Source organism: Tachypleus tridentatus, chromosome 7 (assembly GCF_004210375.1).
Source record: "Tachypleus tridentatus isolate NWPU-2018 chromosome 7, ASM421037v1, whole genome shotgun sequence".
In the NCBI taxonomy this organism is placed as follows: domain Eukaryota; kingdom Metazoa; phylum Arthropoda; class Merostomata; order Xiphosura; family Limulidae; genus Tachypleus; species Tachypleus tridentatus.
In genome coordinates this window covers 175,538,694-175,556,962 of record NC_134831.1, presented here as the reverse complement: position 1 = coordinate 175,556,962, position 18,269 = coordinate 175,538,694, and the positions used below count along the sequence as shown (strand labels likewise).

The 18,269-nt window shown below is 32.6% G+C and overlaps 1 protein-coding gene across 45 annotated transcripts in view; it reads right to left on the bottom strand.

Annotated features, from left to right (window-relative positions):
* Window positions 1-11,148: 11,148 nt before the first annotated feature.
* The window catches only part of LOC143257319 (uncharacterized), a 32,225-nt gene continuing 25,104 nt past the window's right edge, over window positions 11,149-18,269 (bottom strand). For 17 of the 45 annotated variants that reach the window (XR_013031793.1, XM_076515814.1, XM_076515783.1 and 14 more), the window contains 2 exons: window positions 17,366-17,425; window positions 11,149-12,020 (listed from right to left, as the gene is read on the bottom strand). Coding sequence is in view for 26 of the 45 variants with exons in the window: in XM_076515783.1 (XP_076371898.1) it covers window positions 11,886-12,020; window positions 17,366-17,425 (195 nt within the window). In the remaining 19 variants the exon portion in view is untranslated. The other 28 variants (XR_013031785.1, XR_013031795.1, XR_013031800.1 and 25 more) reach the window with 16 other exon arrangements.

Here is an 18,269-nt window from a genome sequence, read left to right as displayed (position 1 = left end):
TGTATTTTATAATTTAAATGTTAAAAAAATTACTCACTTTCATATAGTTAAACCTAATATCAGTTTTTTGTTATTTTTTTTACTGACATTAGTACTGACATGATGACGCTCATAAAAAAAACGGTAGAGACAAGAATTAATAATTGATGTTTTAGAAAGAAATAAGCCTACTTGGATAATTAAACAAAGTAAGGAAATAACGCAAATTTGGGAAAAGGCCTAACAGTATTTTGCGTGAGACAAGCTAATCCTATACGTGAATTATCGATGCTAGTATTAATAAATAAATCACGATAAACTGTTATTCAGCGTTTGACAGGAACTAAGCCTATTTTTCTTTATTAGTTTTCTCGAAATCAGTTTGAGCTTGTAAGAAATTTTGAGCGAGTTGCCTTTAGTAAGTGAATAATAGACTAGCACTAAATGCAACACAGTATTGTTTTAACAAAGATTTAAAAGCTTATACACATATTAAACTCCTGTCCACAGTTTTGTTTTCGTAAATTTTCGACTACTTTTTTCAACAACCCTATAAAGTTTAATTATACTTCTTGAGGTCTGTAAGGATTGAACCTAATTAATCTAGAAAGCGGTAAACTAGAGGGAAGGAAGCTAGTAAATACCACCCACTAGACTACTGTTTTACCAACAAAAAGTTGGGTTAATCTCCACATTACAAAGATTGAAATAACAAGGATGTTCGTTGAAGATATTCGAAACCAAGATTCTCAGGAAGTTGGTAAATACCACCCACTGGACTACTGTTTTACCAACAAAAAGTTGGATTAATCCCCACATTACAAAGACTGAAATAACAAGGATGTTCGTTGAAGATATTCGCAGATAGTGAATCGAGTGCTCTAATAATCACGTTATACTGGACCTGAGAGGAGTGAGTTAACCAACTCCTATTATTCAGATTGAACTAATAGAAACCAGTGCCTTTGCCCAGAGAACATAATAATGTTTCTTGTAAAGTGTGCAAGGTAACAATTTCCTTCAATGAAAATGTATTTTTGATAGATACTTACCTCCTCTCACAAAACAGCTTTCATCGACTAGCATTGCCCTCTTGCCACTAGCCTTTTCCCTCCTTATTCTACATATCTATATGGATATAACCCTACAGCAGCTCTCCGCCAATAGGAACGTAACACAATCCCTATCGGAACCGGTGCCCTCTTCACATTTGTACTTGTTAATATATTTTGAGGTTAGTCAGAAGACCACATATAATTAGTAGCAAGGAGACTGGGTGTAAAGTACGTGGGAAAGTAAGTATTATGTAAGCAACATATCTTCAGATCAGGAAATTGCTAACTTTCGATACAATATATCACTTCCTCTTTCAAAGTAGGTGTAATTCAACATTGAACTAGTGGATGACTGATAAAAGAAATCTCTTTTAGGAAGTGCCCAAACTGATACCAGGATGTGTGAAACCAAGAGAAAGAAACGTCATACCTCAACGAGAGACCACATCTGATCCAAATATATTCGTTACTCTTTCATGACTGTGTTATGAACATAAAAGGCAGAAAAACATCAAGGAATCTCAGAATATGTACATGTACCACTGATGAATGGATTCCAGAGTGTGACATATGACAATGGTAGTTCGACATCATCCAACACCAGGAGGTTTGTAGAATTGTTCATCAGTAGGCAGAGGGTAATCTTTCTCTTCATTTTGAAACGAGAATTGGTAGAGAAGATGAACTTCCGTATCATAATCCGTTTCCACTTGTGTGCATTTTCAATACAACCAACACCAGATCTATTGGGAACCGACATTCAGGAAACGGTAAAAAGGTGGAAAGTCCCAGCAGGACGACATCACCAGTTCAAGCCTGATGACAGTGGGTATGGTATTTCCTGTTTGTGGTAATGGTAAAAAGTGATGCATACATCTCCAACCTACACCTGATCCATCTGTACTGATATCCAGGAGATAGTAGAAAGAGGGACCATAAATAGTTTAACACGTAGTGGCAGTGGAGATATGTTACCCAGTATGTGGTAAGAAAAGAGATGTTGGCCAGAATACATGTGAGCCATTTCTAACTAACACTGGATCCATTGGGAATGTGCATCTGGAGGAGGAACATCTAAGCCTGAGGGGGCAAACTAGAATAATATATATGACGTGGTGGAGTACTTCAACTAAAACCTGGAACTGAATATTAAATCCGCAGTAGGAAGTACTATACGCCAGTGACACCTGCAGAATGCTATCACCACATTCTCAATTAAGTGACATCATTCATCACTCACGAAGACAGACCCACCACTCTAGTGGCTAGGAACTGGTAAGTAGTAAGGCCTTCCATACTCCACTAGAAGAAATGGGAACGCGTTGGAAGTCTGTAGGATCGCATCACAGGGGACAGTGTAATGGGGGACCACGTTACCCTGTTTTGAAAAGAACAGCTACCTCGTTGAAGGAATCTATCATTCAATACATGGCGTTATCAGGAATTGTACAGCATATCTGTGGTAGGAAGGCAGAAAGGTAATTAACATAGAACAATCACAAAATAGACAATATGGATTCTAAAGAGGGAGTAAGCCTGGTCAGGCACCACTCGATAGACAGTGGGATCCACAATATACCTGATAAATAAAGATAGGAAAGAAAAAAAATAGAATTTTAAGCAATACCAAGGTGGAAAAATTTAATAGATAGTAAAGAGGTGTACAGTACAAATATCATTTTGGATCTGCTAGGTCTCTAATTTAAACTACACTATGAAGTCTGTCAGTAATTGTTAACATTTTGGACCTAATAGGTCTGTAACTAAAACTAAAAAATAACGTGTGTCATATAATGATCTTTTAGCTGTCTAGCATTAGGATAGAACGTGAAATCTAGTGCTTGTTATTACATTATAGATACCAAACTTTTGGTAACCGTTAACTTGAGAAGAACCCGTAGAATAATAAATACACAAGTTTAGATGTGTAAACAACAACAACCAAAACGGTAGGATTTGTAGCGTTGTCTTATTTAATTATTTAAATTTTATTTTTGAGAAATTTCTAAACAGGTCGCTGGATACGACCTGTTTAAATCACCAAATTTGATAAATATTAATATGATTATTGTGTATCGCGCCTAGAGGTTTTTAATATTTTAATTGAATCATCTTTTGATTGGAAAAATCTTTCCAATCAGAGTAAAAACGACTTTATAACTCCAAATACAGAGTTGAGATAACGAACTTACTCCGGTAAGTGGAACGGCTGACTTCTTCATCAGTTTGACGTTTGTTACGTAGAGTTACTTTTTGCAAGACTTCTTGTATGGAGCTTTAATAACAGCGAAGTTAATTTCATACCAGCAGCGCCTCTGAACTAAAATAACTTATTCTAACTAGTTATCTAACTTAATATAAAATTTGATTTTTATATCAATTCTTTTTCTCTAAACTGAGTAACTGAAAGAAAATTACATTTAAAATACGCGATATTTTGTTATTACAACACCAACTGTAGCTCGTATGTATAATGATTTCTCAAGGCTCTTCCACCCTTTAGGTTTAGTGATCTTATCACATTTTTGTGGTCTAGATATTTGTATTATTAGAGATTCTGAAGGAAAATATCGTTTGAATATATATATATATATGTTTGCGGGTTGCCTTTTTTGAGTTTCAAACTTAATATCTGTCAGTTGTTAATTTTGCAGCTATAAACTAATATATTTTCGTTCCACTTCAAGAACTTCACCACGACATCTGTACTTAAAGTTTAGATTTTATTACCAAGAGAATTTTCCGTGAATAAAAAGAATAGTGTTTAAGTACATTTCAAATATTAGTTTGTTCAGAATAAATGTAGTTTTTGATGTGCGAAGTTTGAAAAAGTATAAACAAGTGCTGTAAAACGTGCTTTAATCAAAGTAAGCACCATTTGCTTCAACACACTTTTACCAATGCTGTTTAAACCCCTGTTGTAAAAGTCAGAGTTTCTATGGTCAATGAACTCCCTGAAGGATTCTTCTGCAGTTGCAAGGTTTTGAAGGCGTTTATTGTTCAAAACATGAAAATCTGTAGGGAAAAGGTCGGGGAAATAAGGTAGATTCCCAATTCGTCCAATTTTTATTGCGTCATCCTTGACAGGTTTCATAACGCCTATTTTATTGATCTTCAGTCAGCTCATGCAGAACTCACTTATCCAACTTCGTCTTTCCAATCGCACTTAGGTAGTTGGCAATGCTTGATTTGCTTGTGCCTATTTTTTCTGCAAGCTCACGTACTGTTGTGCGAGGGTCTGTCTCAACTGCTTCCCTCAATGTGTTTTCATCTAAGGATGGCTTCCTTCTACGACCTTCGTGGTCTTCAAGACTTTCATCTCCCTGTCGAAACCTTTGGAACCAACGCTGGACTGTACGTTCAGTAACAGTTTCATGGTTGAATGCCTGGTTGACGTTCCGAGTAGTTTCGGTAGTTTTTTTCAAAGTTGAAGTCGTAGAGGGAAATCAGACAGAAGTCCTTTTTCCATGCTGCTTTGGTGGTTGCGAAACTTGCTCTGAATACAGTTGAAACAGCAGACAATTAAGACACCTTATAAGCGACACACGCTGGATTAAATCAACCAACCAACGATAAGTTACTCAATGTCAGCTACCAAATAACAGAGATATTATATATATTAAACACTGTTTCTCTATTATCACGTGCTTCGAAAAAGTCGTTATTTACTTATGAACGTTTCCTATGTGAGTGCAGTGTTTCGCATTTCTATTATTCTGTTCCAGTGACTTTATATATATTTTTAAAAGTGTTGTGAACACTCTTGTGGTAGTTCAGAAATAATAGAAATACCCAGAATTTTATCTACTAAACATCTAGACGCTTCAAGATAATTATTTACCTAAAGTCTTCCAAACATCTAAAAGGCTTAGGACAATTGTTTATCGGAAATATTTTAAAAATCTAGAAGGCTTAGGATAATTATTTATCTGAAACCTACCAAACGTCTAGAAGGCTTAGAATATTTGTTTATCTGGAACAGTTTAGCTTCAGTGTTATAAATAATCCTAGAATTGTATGGTGTTAAATCCACTTAACAAAACTTTAAATAATGCAACGTCAAAAAAGTTTTTTTTTTATAAAGTTTGGTTCGTAATGTGCTCTTCAAAAGATTGTAACTATGATTTGATTGATTTGTTTTGAATTTCGCGCAAAACTACTCGAGGGCTATCTGCGTTAGCCTTCTCTAATTTAGCAGTGTAAGACTAGAAGGAAGGCAGCTAGTCATCACCACCCACCGCCAACTTGTGAACTACTCTTTTACCAACGAATAGTGGAATTTACCGTCACATTATAACGTCCCCACGGCTGAAAGGGCCAGCATGTTTGCTGCGACGGGGATTTGAACCCACGACCCTCAGATTACGAATCGAATGCCTTAACCCACCTGGCCATGTCGAGCCAAACAGAAACTAAAGCGGTAAAAATGTTTTTGATTAAATATTAATTTCTTATTTATTTAATAATTTCTTTAAGTACTAATAATTTCTTGTTTAATTAATAATTTGTTTAAATATTAATAAATTCTTGGACATTTTGTTACAGTAAATATTGGTTAAATATATACTGTTCTTTTTTATGCTCTCATTATTTTTGCAGTTAAATTAGATTCATGATTTGTAGAAATATATTTGTCTTTTAAGTGCAAAATTCTACTCTTTAAACAATTTTCTCGAAAAAATAAATTCCTATTTTCCCTAATTTTAAAATTTATGGAAAATTTACGATGGGTAATAGGTGAAAATCCGCGTTATTTCAAAAATTTAAGGATGAATCAACTTCCTGTGGAATGGAAAGCGAATAATAAAGTGTGGATGACAAGTGTTATATTCAAGGAATTTTTGAACAATTTAAACAAAAAAGTGGAACAAGAAAATAGGAATATTCTACTTTTTCTAGATAATGCAACTTGTCACCCAAAAGCTCAACTTTCAAATGTTCTTTAGTCTTTCCACCTCTATGTACAACATCAGTTCTACACTAGATAATGGAATTATACAATATATAAAATTGAAATACCGAAAACTGATGCTTCAACATATTGTTAAAAACATGGAGGACTGTAAGAGAGCATTTGAAATGACCATGAAAATTGACGTGTTAGTTGCAGTTGCATTTTTAAGACATTCAATCGAATGCGTAAAAGATGAATGCGTAATAAAGTGTTTTTAAAACTGTGGACTTATTCTTGATAATGGCGGAGACTGGAGAAGTTGTTTGTTATGACGATTTTAGTGAAATCCAAACTTTGATTGAGAAGATTGATGCAGATGATTCTGTGAGAACGGAAAGTTTTGTCAACGTTGACAAGAATGTTTTAACAGAAATTGATTTAAAATCTATAATAGAATCACAAGAATACACTGAAACACCATGACCCTCATAGATGTGTTATTGAATTTGCTTATAAGCGATAATTATTATTATACATGCCGATCGTTTATGTCAAGTTTTCTGCTATTTGCTGTTCATGTAGTTTGGTAGTTCCTACTAGGTGTTTTACTTTCCGGCTGATGTTGTATTCTGTATTGAATTCAATCACATTGGAGAGCTACTTGTGACGAGTCAAAGGAGGAAGAGTTGTCATCTTTCAGAGGGATTCGAAGATAAAATAAGGTTTCTGATATGTAGTTAGAACGTGTGTGGAGTGTAGTTTTATTGTCAACTTTTTAGTGATGTCTAACTTTCATATTGGCACAACTCTTACATGATTAGCCCAAAAGAATACGAGAAAATATATACCATACTTTATTAGAAACATAAATAATAATTTGCTAGACTTGTGTCTACTTTTTGAAAGATTTTGTTGGTTTAAGAATTATATTTGAGAATAATTGATGCTGAATTTTTTATGTACTTATAAATTTATCAGTAGATTAATTAACTAAAGATGTGTTATCTTCAATGATCAATTAGACCTTGTAGTACTTATAGTAAAATAAACTTTAATTATATTTTTCCTATAAATTAAGACATCAAAATATTAGCAACAATCTGATGGTATGTTTTGTGTGTGTGTGTATATCAATTTCACTCAAGTGTGTAGATTTTAACAGCAAACCAAGACAAAATGTTATGTTAATATTGGAATTTGGTGCCTTAGTTTCTTATATCATCAATAAAGAAACCACTTGAATGGTGTTCAGTAAGATATTTGAACTGTGTATTTCTTTGTCAATTCAAAGAGGCACTACATAGAATGGTTAAGTACAGTTTCTACAGTACTTTCCAAATACATGAAGCAGAATTTGACAACTTAAAGATATCGAAGAGAATGTTAACAAGGTAAGATGACTTAAACCCAAGAATCCTTCCCATTTCTTGCTTTCAACTAATGGTCAGTTTTTGGTCATTAGTGGTGAACACAATATTTCTCTGAATTTTTGGTCATTAAAATATTAAGTTTCTTAGTCATGTTAGAGTTATTAAATTCAACTGTAACTGTGTAGTGAAATGTCTCTTAATTTAACTGTGTAATAGAACAGTCAGTTTCTCAACTGTTCATGTGATGATTTTGGTTATTCAGACATTTAAAATAACCAATCACAGCAGAAATGGAAAATAAATTCTGTACCACCATGTAGTCAATTATGGTTCTATAGCTAAAGACAAAGTAATGACCACCAGATGAAATGTTACTAGATGAATTGGTATGTTTTTTGTTTTTTTTATATAATGTTTTGTTTATGAATAATCTTTGCAGATATGTGACTTATATTTAAGAGAAAACCATCAAGTTGTGGAAAGTCTCTGAAAGGGACAAGACAATTGATGGGTACAAACTGAAAGACAAGAATAGATAGGTAAAAGATTCTTATTTTTTCGTGACGCTGCAGTACCAATAGTGAAACCCCTTGAGCTGATGGTTGAAGCAAGTCCCAGGAGAATATTTGGAAATGCCCAATTGTATCATATTAATTCCATTTCATTAAATAGCAACCAAAAACTTACCTCTCAACTGATGACTTGAGAATTAATTTGTGGCATTTAGAAATAACAGATCAAAGCATCAGTATTTCTTTATGTCTGTTCTATGTTGATGCATGCACTCAACATATGTGAGCTATATGTAACTTGTTTGTTGAATGTATTTGAACTGTATGCAAGCTGTGTGTTGAACGTATGCGAGTTGTATGCAAGCTGTGTGTTTGAAAGATAACTGTTTCTGAGCTTATTTTGTATATCATCCAAGTAGGTAATTTTGTTTGTGATATTGTGACTGAGACTGTGTTTTATGTGGTTCAAGGAATACCATCCCTGACCAAGTGAATCAGAAATATACATCGTTGAGGGGATACTGTTCTTGTCTAGCTAAACCTGAAATATTAAAAACATTCAGTAATTTTTCCAAACTTGGTTTTATTCTTCTGTTAAAGAAAGAACGTAAAAAATAAGTATGACAAAAGAACAACTTAAAATGTTGTGTTTTATATAACTCTAAGTTTCATTACTACGTTTTCATGTTGTATCAAAAATAATGTTCCTGTAAAGAATGCAACATGTAAAAAGGTACCTCAGGATATTTGATAACAAAAGTAGACATGAAAAATTACAGGTAATAGAAGTGTCTCTCAAACTATTAGTAGTTCATTAATAGTTATTGCTTATGTTATAAAATCATGTTGATATTTTGTAACTTAATAAAAAGTATAAAGTATTTTGTGATTTCACTTAACGTTCTGGAAGATATTAAACCAACATACAAGTAAGAATTAACTGAAGTTGTATTGACAGAGTTCCACCCATTTCAGTGTCATACATTTGTGTATAGTAGTAGCAAAGGATCTGTGACAGTTTGTGACATGAGATCGTCAGCACTATGTGATAACCATTCAGAATGAAAGTATAGTGTCAGTTCTTTACTGTTCCTCATATAGTGTTTTATTGACTGTTATCTTTACTGTTTCTCATAATTAAAACACTTGTATATCATGCCTCATGTAGTTCTTTATTAGGAGCAATTTAAACTCAAGCTGAATAATGTTTTGCAGCTTTTAAAGAGTTATTTTAAAGTGGTTGTTACTATTTGATGTGTTTCAGTATTTGAAGAACCAGAAGTTCCCACCAGTAGAAGTTTCTTTTCAGAAATTATATCTTGTGTTTCAAATGTGAAGTTTAGTCACAATGGGCACTACATGATCTCTGTAGATTATTTGTCTGTGAAAGTGTGGGACTTGAACATGGATACCAAACCTATCATGCTATCATATACACGAGTATCTTCAGTCCAAATTCTGTAGTTTATATAAAAATGACAGTATATTTGACAAATTTGAATGCTGTTGGAACGGAACAGATAGTTAAGAGAGAAAGATTATTGTTTTGTGTTTATTTAATTTGAATTTGAAGAATATAACAATGTAATTAGTAAAGCCATTCAACAGAGAAGACATCACATCTGGATCAGTTGGTTCTTAAAGGCATTATCTGGATCCCAAATTTAAATCCATCTTTATTTTTCATGTCATCAATTCATTTTTATTTTTTCTTGTTTTAGAAACATGATTACATTTTATTAAAAATAATTTCTAATTCAGTAAAATTAAATCTGTTCTTTTCGTCTGCAAATGAGGGGTTAAAATTTGTATTTAGAAACATCAAACCTTATTATTTGGTGTCACCCACTTTATGCTTACTCTTGTAATGACACAAGTTAAATAATAACTGGTTTTAAAATATTCACTGGTGATGCATTGTTCTGAGTTCTCTTGTGTTTACACTTGTGAAGCATAGTATTGAGCCAGATATATTGTTAGTGAAATGTTCTGATGTAGAGAAGTGAAAACAGTTTTTAAGTTAACTGGAGCTCAGCTTCTTACATTAAAAGTTTCAACCATGTTTTCTGACCTGCAAAGCAGAAAAAGTAAACTGTTATTGTTGTGTTGTGATAAAAGGCAAGTTTAACCCTGACTTACTACCAGTATTATATTGTATCATTTTGTGCGAGTCAACCAACAAGAATGAGGTGATGCACCTTGTTTTCTATATGAGGTATACAGAAAGTCTCTGCAGTAATTAATAGTTGCTTGCAACACTAACAGTATATTTTTATGTGTCTTATATATAAGTAGAGATTCTGATGTACGAACTTTATTATTTTAAGACTTCTGGTTATTGACCAGATGTGGTGATATGTTTTCCTTTAAGGCATCCAAATGTTTCTTAACTAGAACACTTGTTTGACTTTCTTTAAACATGGCTTAGAAAAACCAGTTTAATGCATTAGTTGACTGGACCAACTCTGTATCTGTGAAGCTATACAGTAATTTCTGGTATAATTCTGAAACCGTAAGATGTATTGTCAGGAATATTTGCAAATGATTAGTAAACATCAGCATTCTGTTAAACACAAAACATCAGAATTGTGTTTTTTCCAAATCATTTAGTGATTAATATCTTTTATGTGAAACTATGTGATGTATTGTTTTTATCACTGACACAAACTGGGGAGAAACCATCAATGGATGTGAAATGAGAAGTTGAAAACATGAAATAAAATGAAATTTTTCTTCTTTGAATAGATGGTCATTACAATACGAAGTGTTATCATTCTCACATCTGGTTGTGTAATAGATGGTCATTACAATATGAAGTGTTATCATTTTGACATCTGGTTGTGTAATAGATGGTCATTACAATATGAAGTGTTATCACTCTCACATTTGGTTGTGTAATAGATGGTCATTACAATATGAAGTGTTATCATTCTCACATCTGGTTGTGTAATAGATGGTCATTACAATATGAAGTGTTATCATTTTCACATCTGGTTGTGTAATAGATGGTCATTACAATATGAAGTGTTATCATTCTCACATCTGGTTGTGTAATTTTGTTTTCATAGTTTTGACTTGAACAGTTATTCTCTCAGCAATAACTGACAGCAACAGACTGCATTATATACATTGGCAGTAAATCATTAACATATAAAGATTGACAGTAGATAGCAAGCGTGTATTATAAACATTGTGAACAGTGTGTATGACCTACTTTATAGAATGTTTTTTTGTCTAGTGTTAACTTAGTTATAATTGTGTAAAAGGTTTTTAAACAATTCTTTCTCATCCTACAATAAACAACAGATGAAGTAATTGTTACAGTAAATAACACAAAGTCGCTATTATAATATTTACTTCATTTAGTGTTCTACATTATTTCAATTGTATGATTGCAGGGTCATACAATAAATTCTTCCAAATCTTTGATTGTAATATGAGGCATGATGAAACATTAGAAGCTTACTGAGAAACAGCCAGGAGCTAGAACAGTACTCAGGCTGAGAAATGTTGGTAGTCCTTTAAAATGGTGTTTATGAAGTACACTTTACTAACAAACCATTAATAATTAAACCAGAAACCCATGGTGCTTGTGAAGTACACTTTACTCATTAAGGCTTGCAACTATATACAGGATTGGTGGTTTGTTTGAAATATCTTGGTTTAAGGTTATCAGAACAAAAGTTATTTATTAAATAAGCATGTTCTATAACTAAGTATTAACAGTTTTTATTTCCTCCAGTTGTGTCTTGTTTTTTCAGTGGAAGCTTGAAGTAACATCAAACACTACAAGAACTTTTAAATCTTTCTTCAACTAGCATATACTTTACAAATCTGTCTTTTTTGTTTTGTCAGGTTGACACAGGTGGGAAAGGAAAGAAAGAAATGAAATAGGTGTAGTGTCTAGATTTTAATTGAAACATTTTAAACACAACATGTCACCCAGGGATGTAGTAGCAGCCTTTCACATCTGTGAAGAGAAGTTGTGAGTGAGTGTGGTGTTCATTGTCTAAGGTTAATGGTTTTTGTTTCTCCACAAAATTAACTTAAAATGGCCTGCTACATGTAACGTTATTCACTGTGGCTCTAGTTTCAGCAATGGTCCTGTCAGGGTTGGTGTACAATAAAGATTTTTCTGAAGAAACATCTCAAGTTCTTTCCAGGATGACGAACACCACCTCGTGTACCAGCAGAGGAAATTCTTGGGTATCTGCGTGTGTGTGAAAGAGGAACATCTGTAAATTTTATATAACTGTTAATGATTGAAACCTTTTATAAATACACTGTTGTATTTAAGAAAAAAACAAGGTTAAGAGTGTTGTATTTCATGACATTCAAACCAGATGTTAGTTAACTTGCAGGTCTGTAACTTTAGATCATTTGACAGATGAAACTTGGTTTTAAATCAGTAAAGTACAAATCATCTGTTAAGAGAATGAACAATTTATATTCTGAAGTGTGAGATACTTGATAAAAATGTAACAATCTACGTGAAACTAAAAATTTATCTTAAAGATAACTAAACTGATGTTTGTGTCTGAAGCTTTCATGTTAAAAGAAGGTACATTTGGTCATGAAGAGATTGTGTTATGTTTAGTGTTTCAAAGAGAATGGTTAACAGAGAGAAATACACCCACTGATAGTCACTGTAGTATATTAAAATTGTTGCTCATTTACATGGATGACCTCAAATGCCTACATGAGCCCAAGACAACCTATACTAAAATTGTTTTCATCACTTTCTAATGGTATTACTTTTTATCACAAGATAACTGTATAATATTTACTTTCACAACAAAACTTCATATTTAAACTTCCTCTGCATTGAATAATTTGTTATCAATGAACAGATGACATCTAATCATCTAACATTACAAATATCCATCATCAATGATGACATCATAAATATGTTAATAAATATTCTTTGCTTATAATCAGTTTTAGTGTATGTATTTAAAAAAAAAAAACATGGTCTGTGGGAAAGTGTGACAGCAGTGAGAAATTGGTAATTATTCTTAGGGGATCAAACCACCACTCCAGATTCTAAAAAAAAGTCTAAGAGTTCTATTGTCTTCCGATAAACACTTAGTTTTTTTATAAAGAAGAAACAGTCCACACTGCTACTCCTTTCTGCTTACCATAAAAACAGTTAAAATTTGTAGAAGAGCTTCTTTTACTGTTAATTGTTCATTCTTTTAGGTTTGTTTCTCCCATTCTCAGACAAAGATATTTACTTGTTTCCTAGCTATCCAGCTTGGAAGAAAGACAATATCAAATAGCAAGTGTGTCGTCTTCACTTAAACCAAAACAGAGAAGTGACATTTAAACTTATCAGATGTTTCATGAAGTCTGCCATTCCATCCTACATACAAACTTGTCCAACCAGTACTGACGCTCGGTTAAGCCTGACGTTCCATCCTACGTACGAACTTGTCCAACCCGTACTAACGCTCAGTTAAGCCTGACATTCCATCCTACGTACAAACTTGTCCAACCAGTACTGATGTTTGGTTAAGCCTGACATTCCATCCTACGTACGAACTTGTCCAACCAGTACTGACGCTTGGTTAAGCCTGACATTCCATCTTACGTACGAACTTGTCCAACCAGTACTGACGCTTGGTTAAGCCTGCCAAAAAACAATGAAAGTCCAAAAGTGAAATGCTGCTCCTTCCTCAGGAATAACATGTTTTGACAAGATTCAAACAATTCAAATAAGGTGTTTCTGTTTTACTGGGCAGTTACATTTTGATATATATCAACAGTAGAGGTTGGTAGTATACTTACAAAACTGTGTAGAAGTGTTAGGATGTAATCAAAATCTAGACTCAGGCTACTTTCAAACAATAATGAAAAGTAAATCACAGCTTAAACATCAAACTGAGCACAACAGGGAGCATCATTTGAATGACTTCTGCAGCTTCTTTTTTAGCTAAGCAACTTCTGCAGAGGTTGGATGAGTGTTTGGAGTCATTATCTTCTTGGTAGTAGAATCTTTTACAAAAAGTACATAGACCACTGATTACAGCATGACAGATCAGTATCTAATAGTATCTGACTTCATCCATTATTCCATCTATTTTGCAAACACCTCTAGACCATCATGCTACATCTCTCATGTTAGGTGCCATGTATTGACGTACAACCTATGCTTTGAACCATAAATTTCAAACTTTGACTTATCTGTCCATAACTCCCTTTTCCAATAATCAACAATCCAGTTTTTGTAATTTATAACAAATTTCAGTCTCTTGACAGTATTTTGAGATTGAAGTAAAGGTTTTTTAACTCATACATGACCATGTTGAGTCTTCTAGATACTGTACATCTGGACACTTTTCTATCATCTGGTACATGGTTGTTTATCTCATGCTTGAGACCAGTGACATTCTTCCTTCTGGTATAAACAAAGACACTTAACATCAGTACCATTAAGTTTACGTGTTCTATCTCTTCTTTTGTTATTTTCAAACTTACCTGTCTTGGTCTCAATGTCTAGGGTGTATTGACAGTAGTTATAGGGCATTTATAGTCAACAGAAATTTATCAGAGTCCAACCAGCATCACATAAAGCTTTTAAGCAAACTCTCTGCTCTACTGACAATTCTCTATGCTCTTTGGATGTGTCACAATGTAATATATAGTGTTAAATATTGTTTTTATTAAGGTTTATTTGTGGTATACTATTAAAATGATTTCTTCCAATATATATCACTACTATATATTAACTTCTTTCTATATACTTAAAACAGTAGGTACCATGACAGATATTTCAGACCCCTTATGACATACCCTTGGTATAAGTATACGGTTATTCTAAAGAATGATAAATATACTCACTGTGGTTCATTCTGTTGTCAACAGGGGTCAGTGAAGTATTACCATAGTGTTTAAATTAGCATTCTGTAATAACATGGAAGAATTAGCTGAATAAAATAAAAATAATGTCAAAATATTCTTTTGTCCCAACACACTACTGTACATATTTGCAATCTTATTTAATAGAAACTCAAGGGAAGCTCGATGTAACAAAGTATTCGGACGTCCCTCGTGAACATGGCCATGAAATCCTTGAATATTGGTTGTTTGTAAATTTTCTTATCTGACATAAACTTTAGTGACAGCTTACTTTTAACAATTGTATATATGCTATTTAACACCAACAAGTACATTACAGTAAGACTGAACTGAGAAGCTTGGCTTCATTTGTTAAAGTAGAACTATAACCTTCAAACTGTCACGTCACTTACAACATCATCGCTGTATTACTGAGTCACTCAATGATATATAAAGTTTCAAAAATGTTGATACCTGTTATAATCCTCTACTTTACTGTTCTACACACAAAATCTGACATAACTGTAATGCAATTAAAAAAATTGAAAAGTCTTAAAACTATTTTCAATTTATAGTTCATTATTATATCTACCCATGAAGTTTACAATGTATTCTGTATATATTGATGTACACAAGGAATAAACTTCACAAGTCCATTTTCACGTTCAAAATATTTTATCAAAACTTCATTAGACTGCTTCCTGGTGTTAGGAGAAGTTACGCAAGGCATGGCCATTGTATGATTTAACACTCTTCATGTTAATGGCTGTACTTAGTATAGTTTATGTTTTATACACAAACAACGTGAATATACACATATATATTTAATATGAAAAACACTTTATTCAGATGAGAAATATCACAAAATTTATGCAGAACTGAGGTTCAGCCAGAGGTTCCTTCTCTGTTCCCGTAAAACATTTAACAACAACAACTTACTGTTTCACATCAATGTCTCTAGGTTTTAAAGGTCTAAAATCCAACCAAAATATTCCAAACAGAATAAATGATTAAAAAAAATATTTTTGAAATCTGCAAGATGTTAACCCTATGTATATGGGTGGGTGAAAGTGTATGTCACAACCTTTTGTTGAATTACATTCAACATTTAATTACATAACTTTATTATAACAATAAACAAAATGTAATTTATAATACAAATTTTAGTACTACACAAGTTTTGATTTCAAAAGGAAATATTTAAATAACATCTCAATCTTGTGACACATCTCATGCTCTGGTTCTTCCTTTTACATTGTATTTATTTTTTAAGAGTATCTTACAGATTGGAAACAAACTATTGATACTGACAGGCCAGAAAATAACATTCTAAACATAACATCCTACTTTCTTAGTTTACTAAGATATAAAGTTGGCCAAACTGTAAACCAGTTTTCTCCAAGTTGTTCATAGCTTGAGTTTCGAACCCATATGGTACATGTTTATAACTAACAGAAAAAAAACACAACCTAGTATTCTTTCTCATATTCTTTTGTTCATATTTTGTAAACCAGAGATAGTAAAATGCATGCTTGATAATGATGCCAGTGGAATTTTTTAACCATGTTTGAAACTTAATTAGAAAACCAGTTAAAGTATAGTAGTCTTGGGTCTTTCTGTTTGGGTGTGCTAAATTCTTTTGGACAACCAACAGAACGTGATAAAAGTGTATGTTTCCAGGTATGGGCAGGTGTACAGCTGAATTTTTTCCTCTTACATATACTTTAAAATAAGTAATTAAGTAATTTTTATTACATAACATATGATTGAAAACATTAAAATAATTAATGATAACATAACACAATGGTTTGTCTAATGTGAGTCCTCTCATTGGGAGAATTATTGCTTGTTCCAGTATTAAAGACTGTCCAAAGAACAGTAATAAAACTATAAAATTAAAACAAAACAAATGCGTAAAGGTAAAAAGCTGAGGCTGTTAGGATAAATAACTTTCTGTTAACTGTTTTGGTGAGGTTAGGACATGTAGTGGAAGATATACATCTCAGTTGGAGTGAAAGGAATAAAAGTCAGTCATTTAAGAAATAGAAATATGTTAAATATGTTATAAAGGTAGAAACTACCTTTATGTTTGAGTTAAACTCATAAGTAACTAAAAATATTAAAATGTTAAAGCAGTAATGAGAAAGAAGAATTGAAACAAAAATGAAAAATGAATATCACACCATGCGACACAAATTTTGTTCCTGGATAGTATGTATTATTTCTTAATAGCTTATGTTGTAAAAGTACAGAAAATGGTCATTATTCCATTCAAATTTGTGACCTGGATAATGAAATTTAGAAATTAACCTATTTTCTATGTAAAAACGGGTACATTTTCATTTACGTAAGGTCTGAATAAAGCAATGTATAAAACATGTATTTATACTAAAGTTATACAAAAATAAACAAAAATGATTAGAAGAAAATAGTTTTTCAAGATTTGCGACTGTAATGTAAATCACTCTCACATATCAGCCCCCAAATATAGTCTACCATCATGTTTTTGTTATATGTTCCCAGGTCACAAAAGCAAAGTTTGAAGAGAAAAATAGGTTTTTTCTATTTACTTTAGGCATAAGCTATTGGGAAATAACACTTTCTGCCCAGGAACAAGAAAAAGTAAAAATTTTGGTGCATACTGTTACTTGTAGTAGATTAAAATCCATCCATTTGAAATGATTATTTAATCATGATAAAGATGAAGCTGTTTCGTACCTTTAATCGCAGAGCTACTTGAATAATGGAATAGACATCATTTCCTAACAATCTGTTACCCTAAAACAGGAAAAACATTTGATTAGACTACTGAATGTACATAGGAAACAATCAAAGACAATCTTGAATCAATAGAGTAGGTAAAATGAATGTTGGGAAAAGTAAACTAATTGATTTAATTCACTTTGTTCCAGTCTAACTAAATAATACATTACTAAATAGATCATTGTACATACGGACACAACATCCTTAATCAACCTGAAGAAGTTTCAGATATAGTAAGGTTTAGAGAACAGCAGAGTGTCCCTTATTTTAAAAGACAAACAGTAACCTTGGCAGTATGAAAGTGTGAAAATCCCATTGTCTTCATCATCTCCTGCTCTTCATCTGTCTTCCCCTCAAAATCCTTTTTTACTTTAAAAACATATAAAGGTAAAACTATTGTCTTTCATGACAAAGTGAATTTTATGAGAGAAGAAGTGGTTTAAGAATTTGTTACCAGCAAACAAATATACTCAACAACCTTAACATCAGTGAATTAGAAATATGTAACCAGATGGTTCGTAACAGGAGAGAAAGCCATCATTTGTTTAAACTAATGATATCCAAAATACATTCACTGTTAAAAACAGAAATAATACTCTGAGGTACACATATAAATACGTTCCATATTAATTAACTTTTATGCTACTATACCTACAATAGGGGTTCAAACTACTATCCACGTGGAACAACACTATTTATCTGACAGAGAACTTCACCCTTAAACTTTTGCTATTAGATAAGTAGTTTTTGTTTTTTTTAACACACTGTTCCTTCTGTTGTTAGAAAACACTGAAGTTTCCAGTGAGCCACACAAATTCATGGAAATACTGAACTGTCAAAGTCCACCTCAAAGACGTGA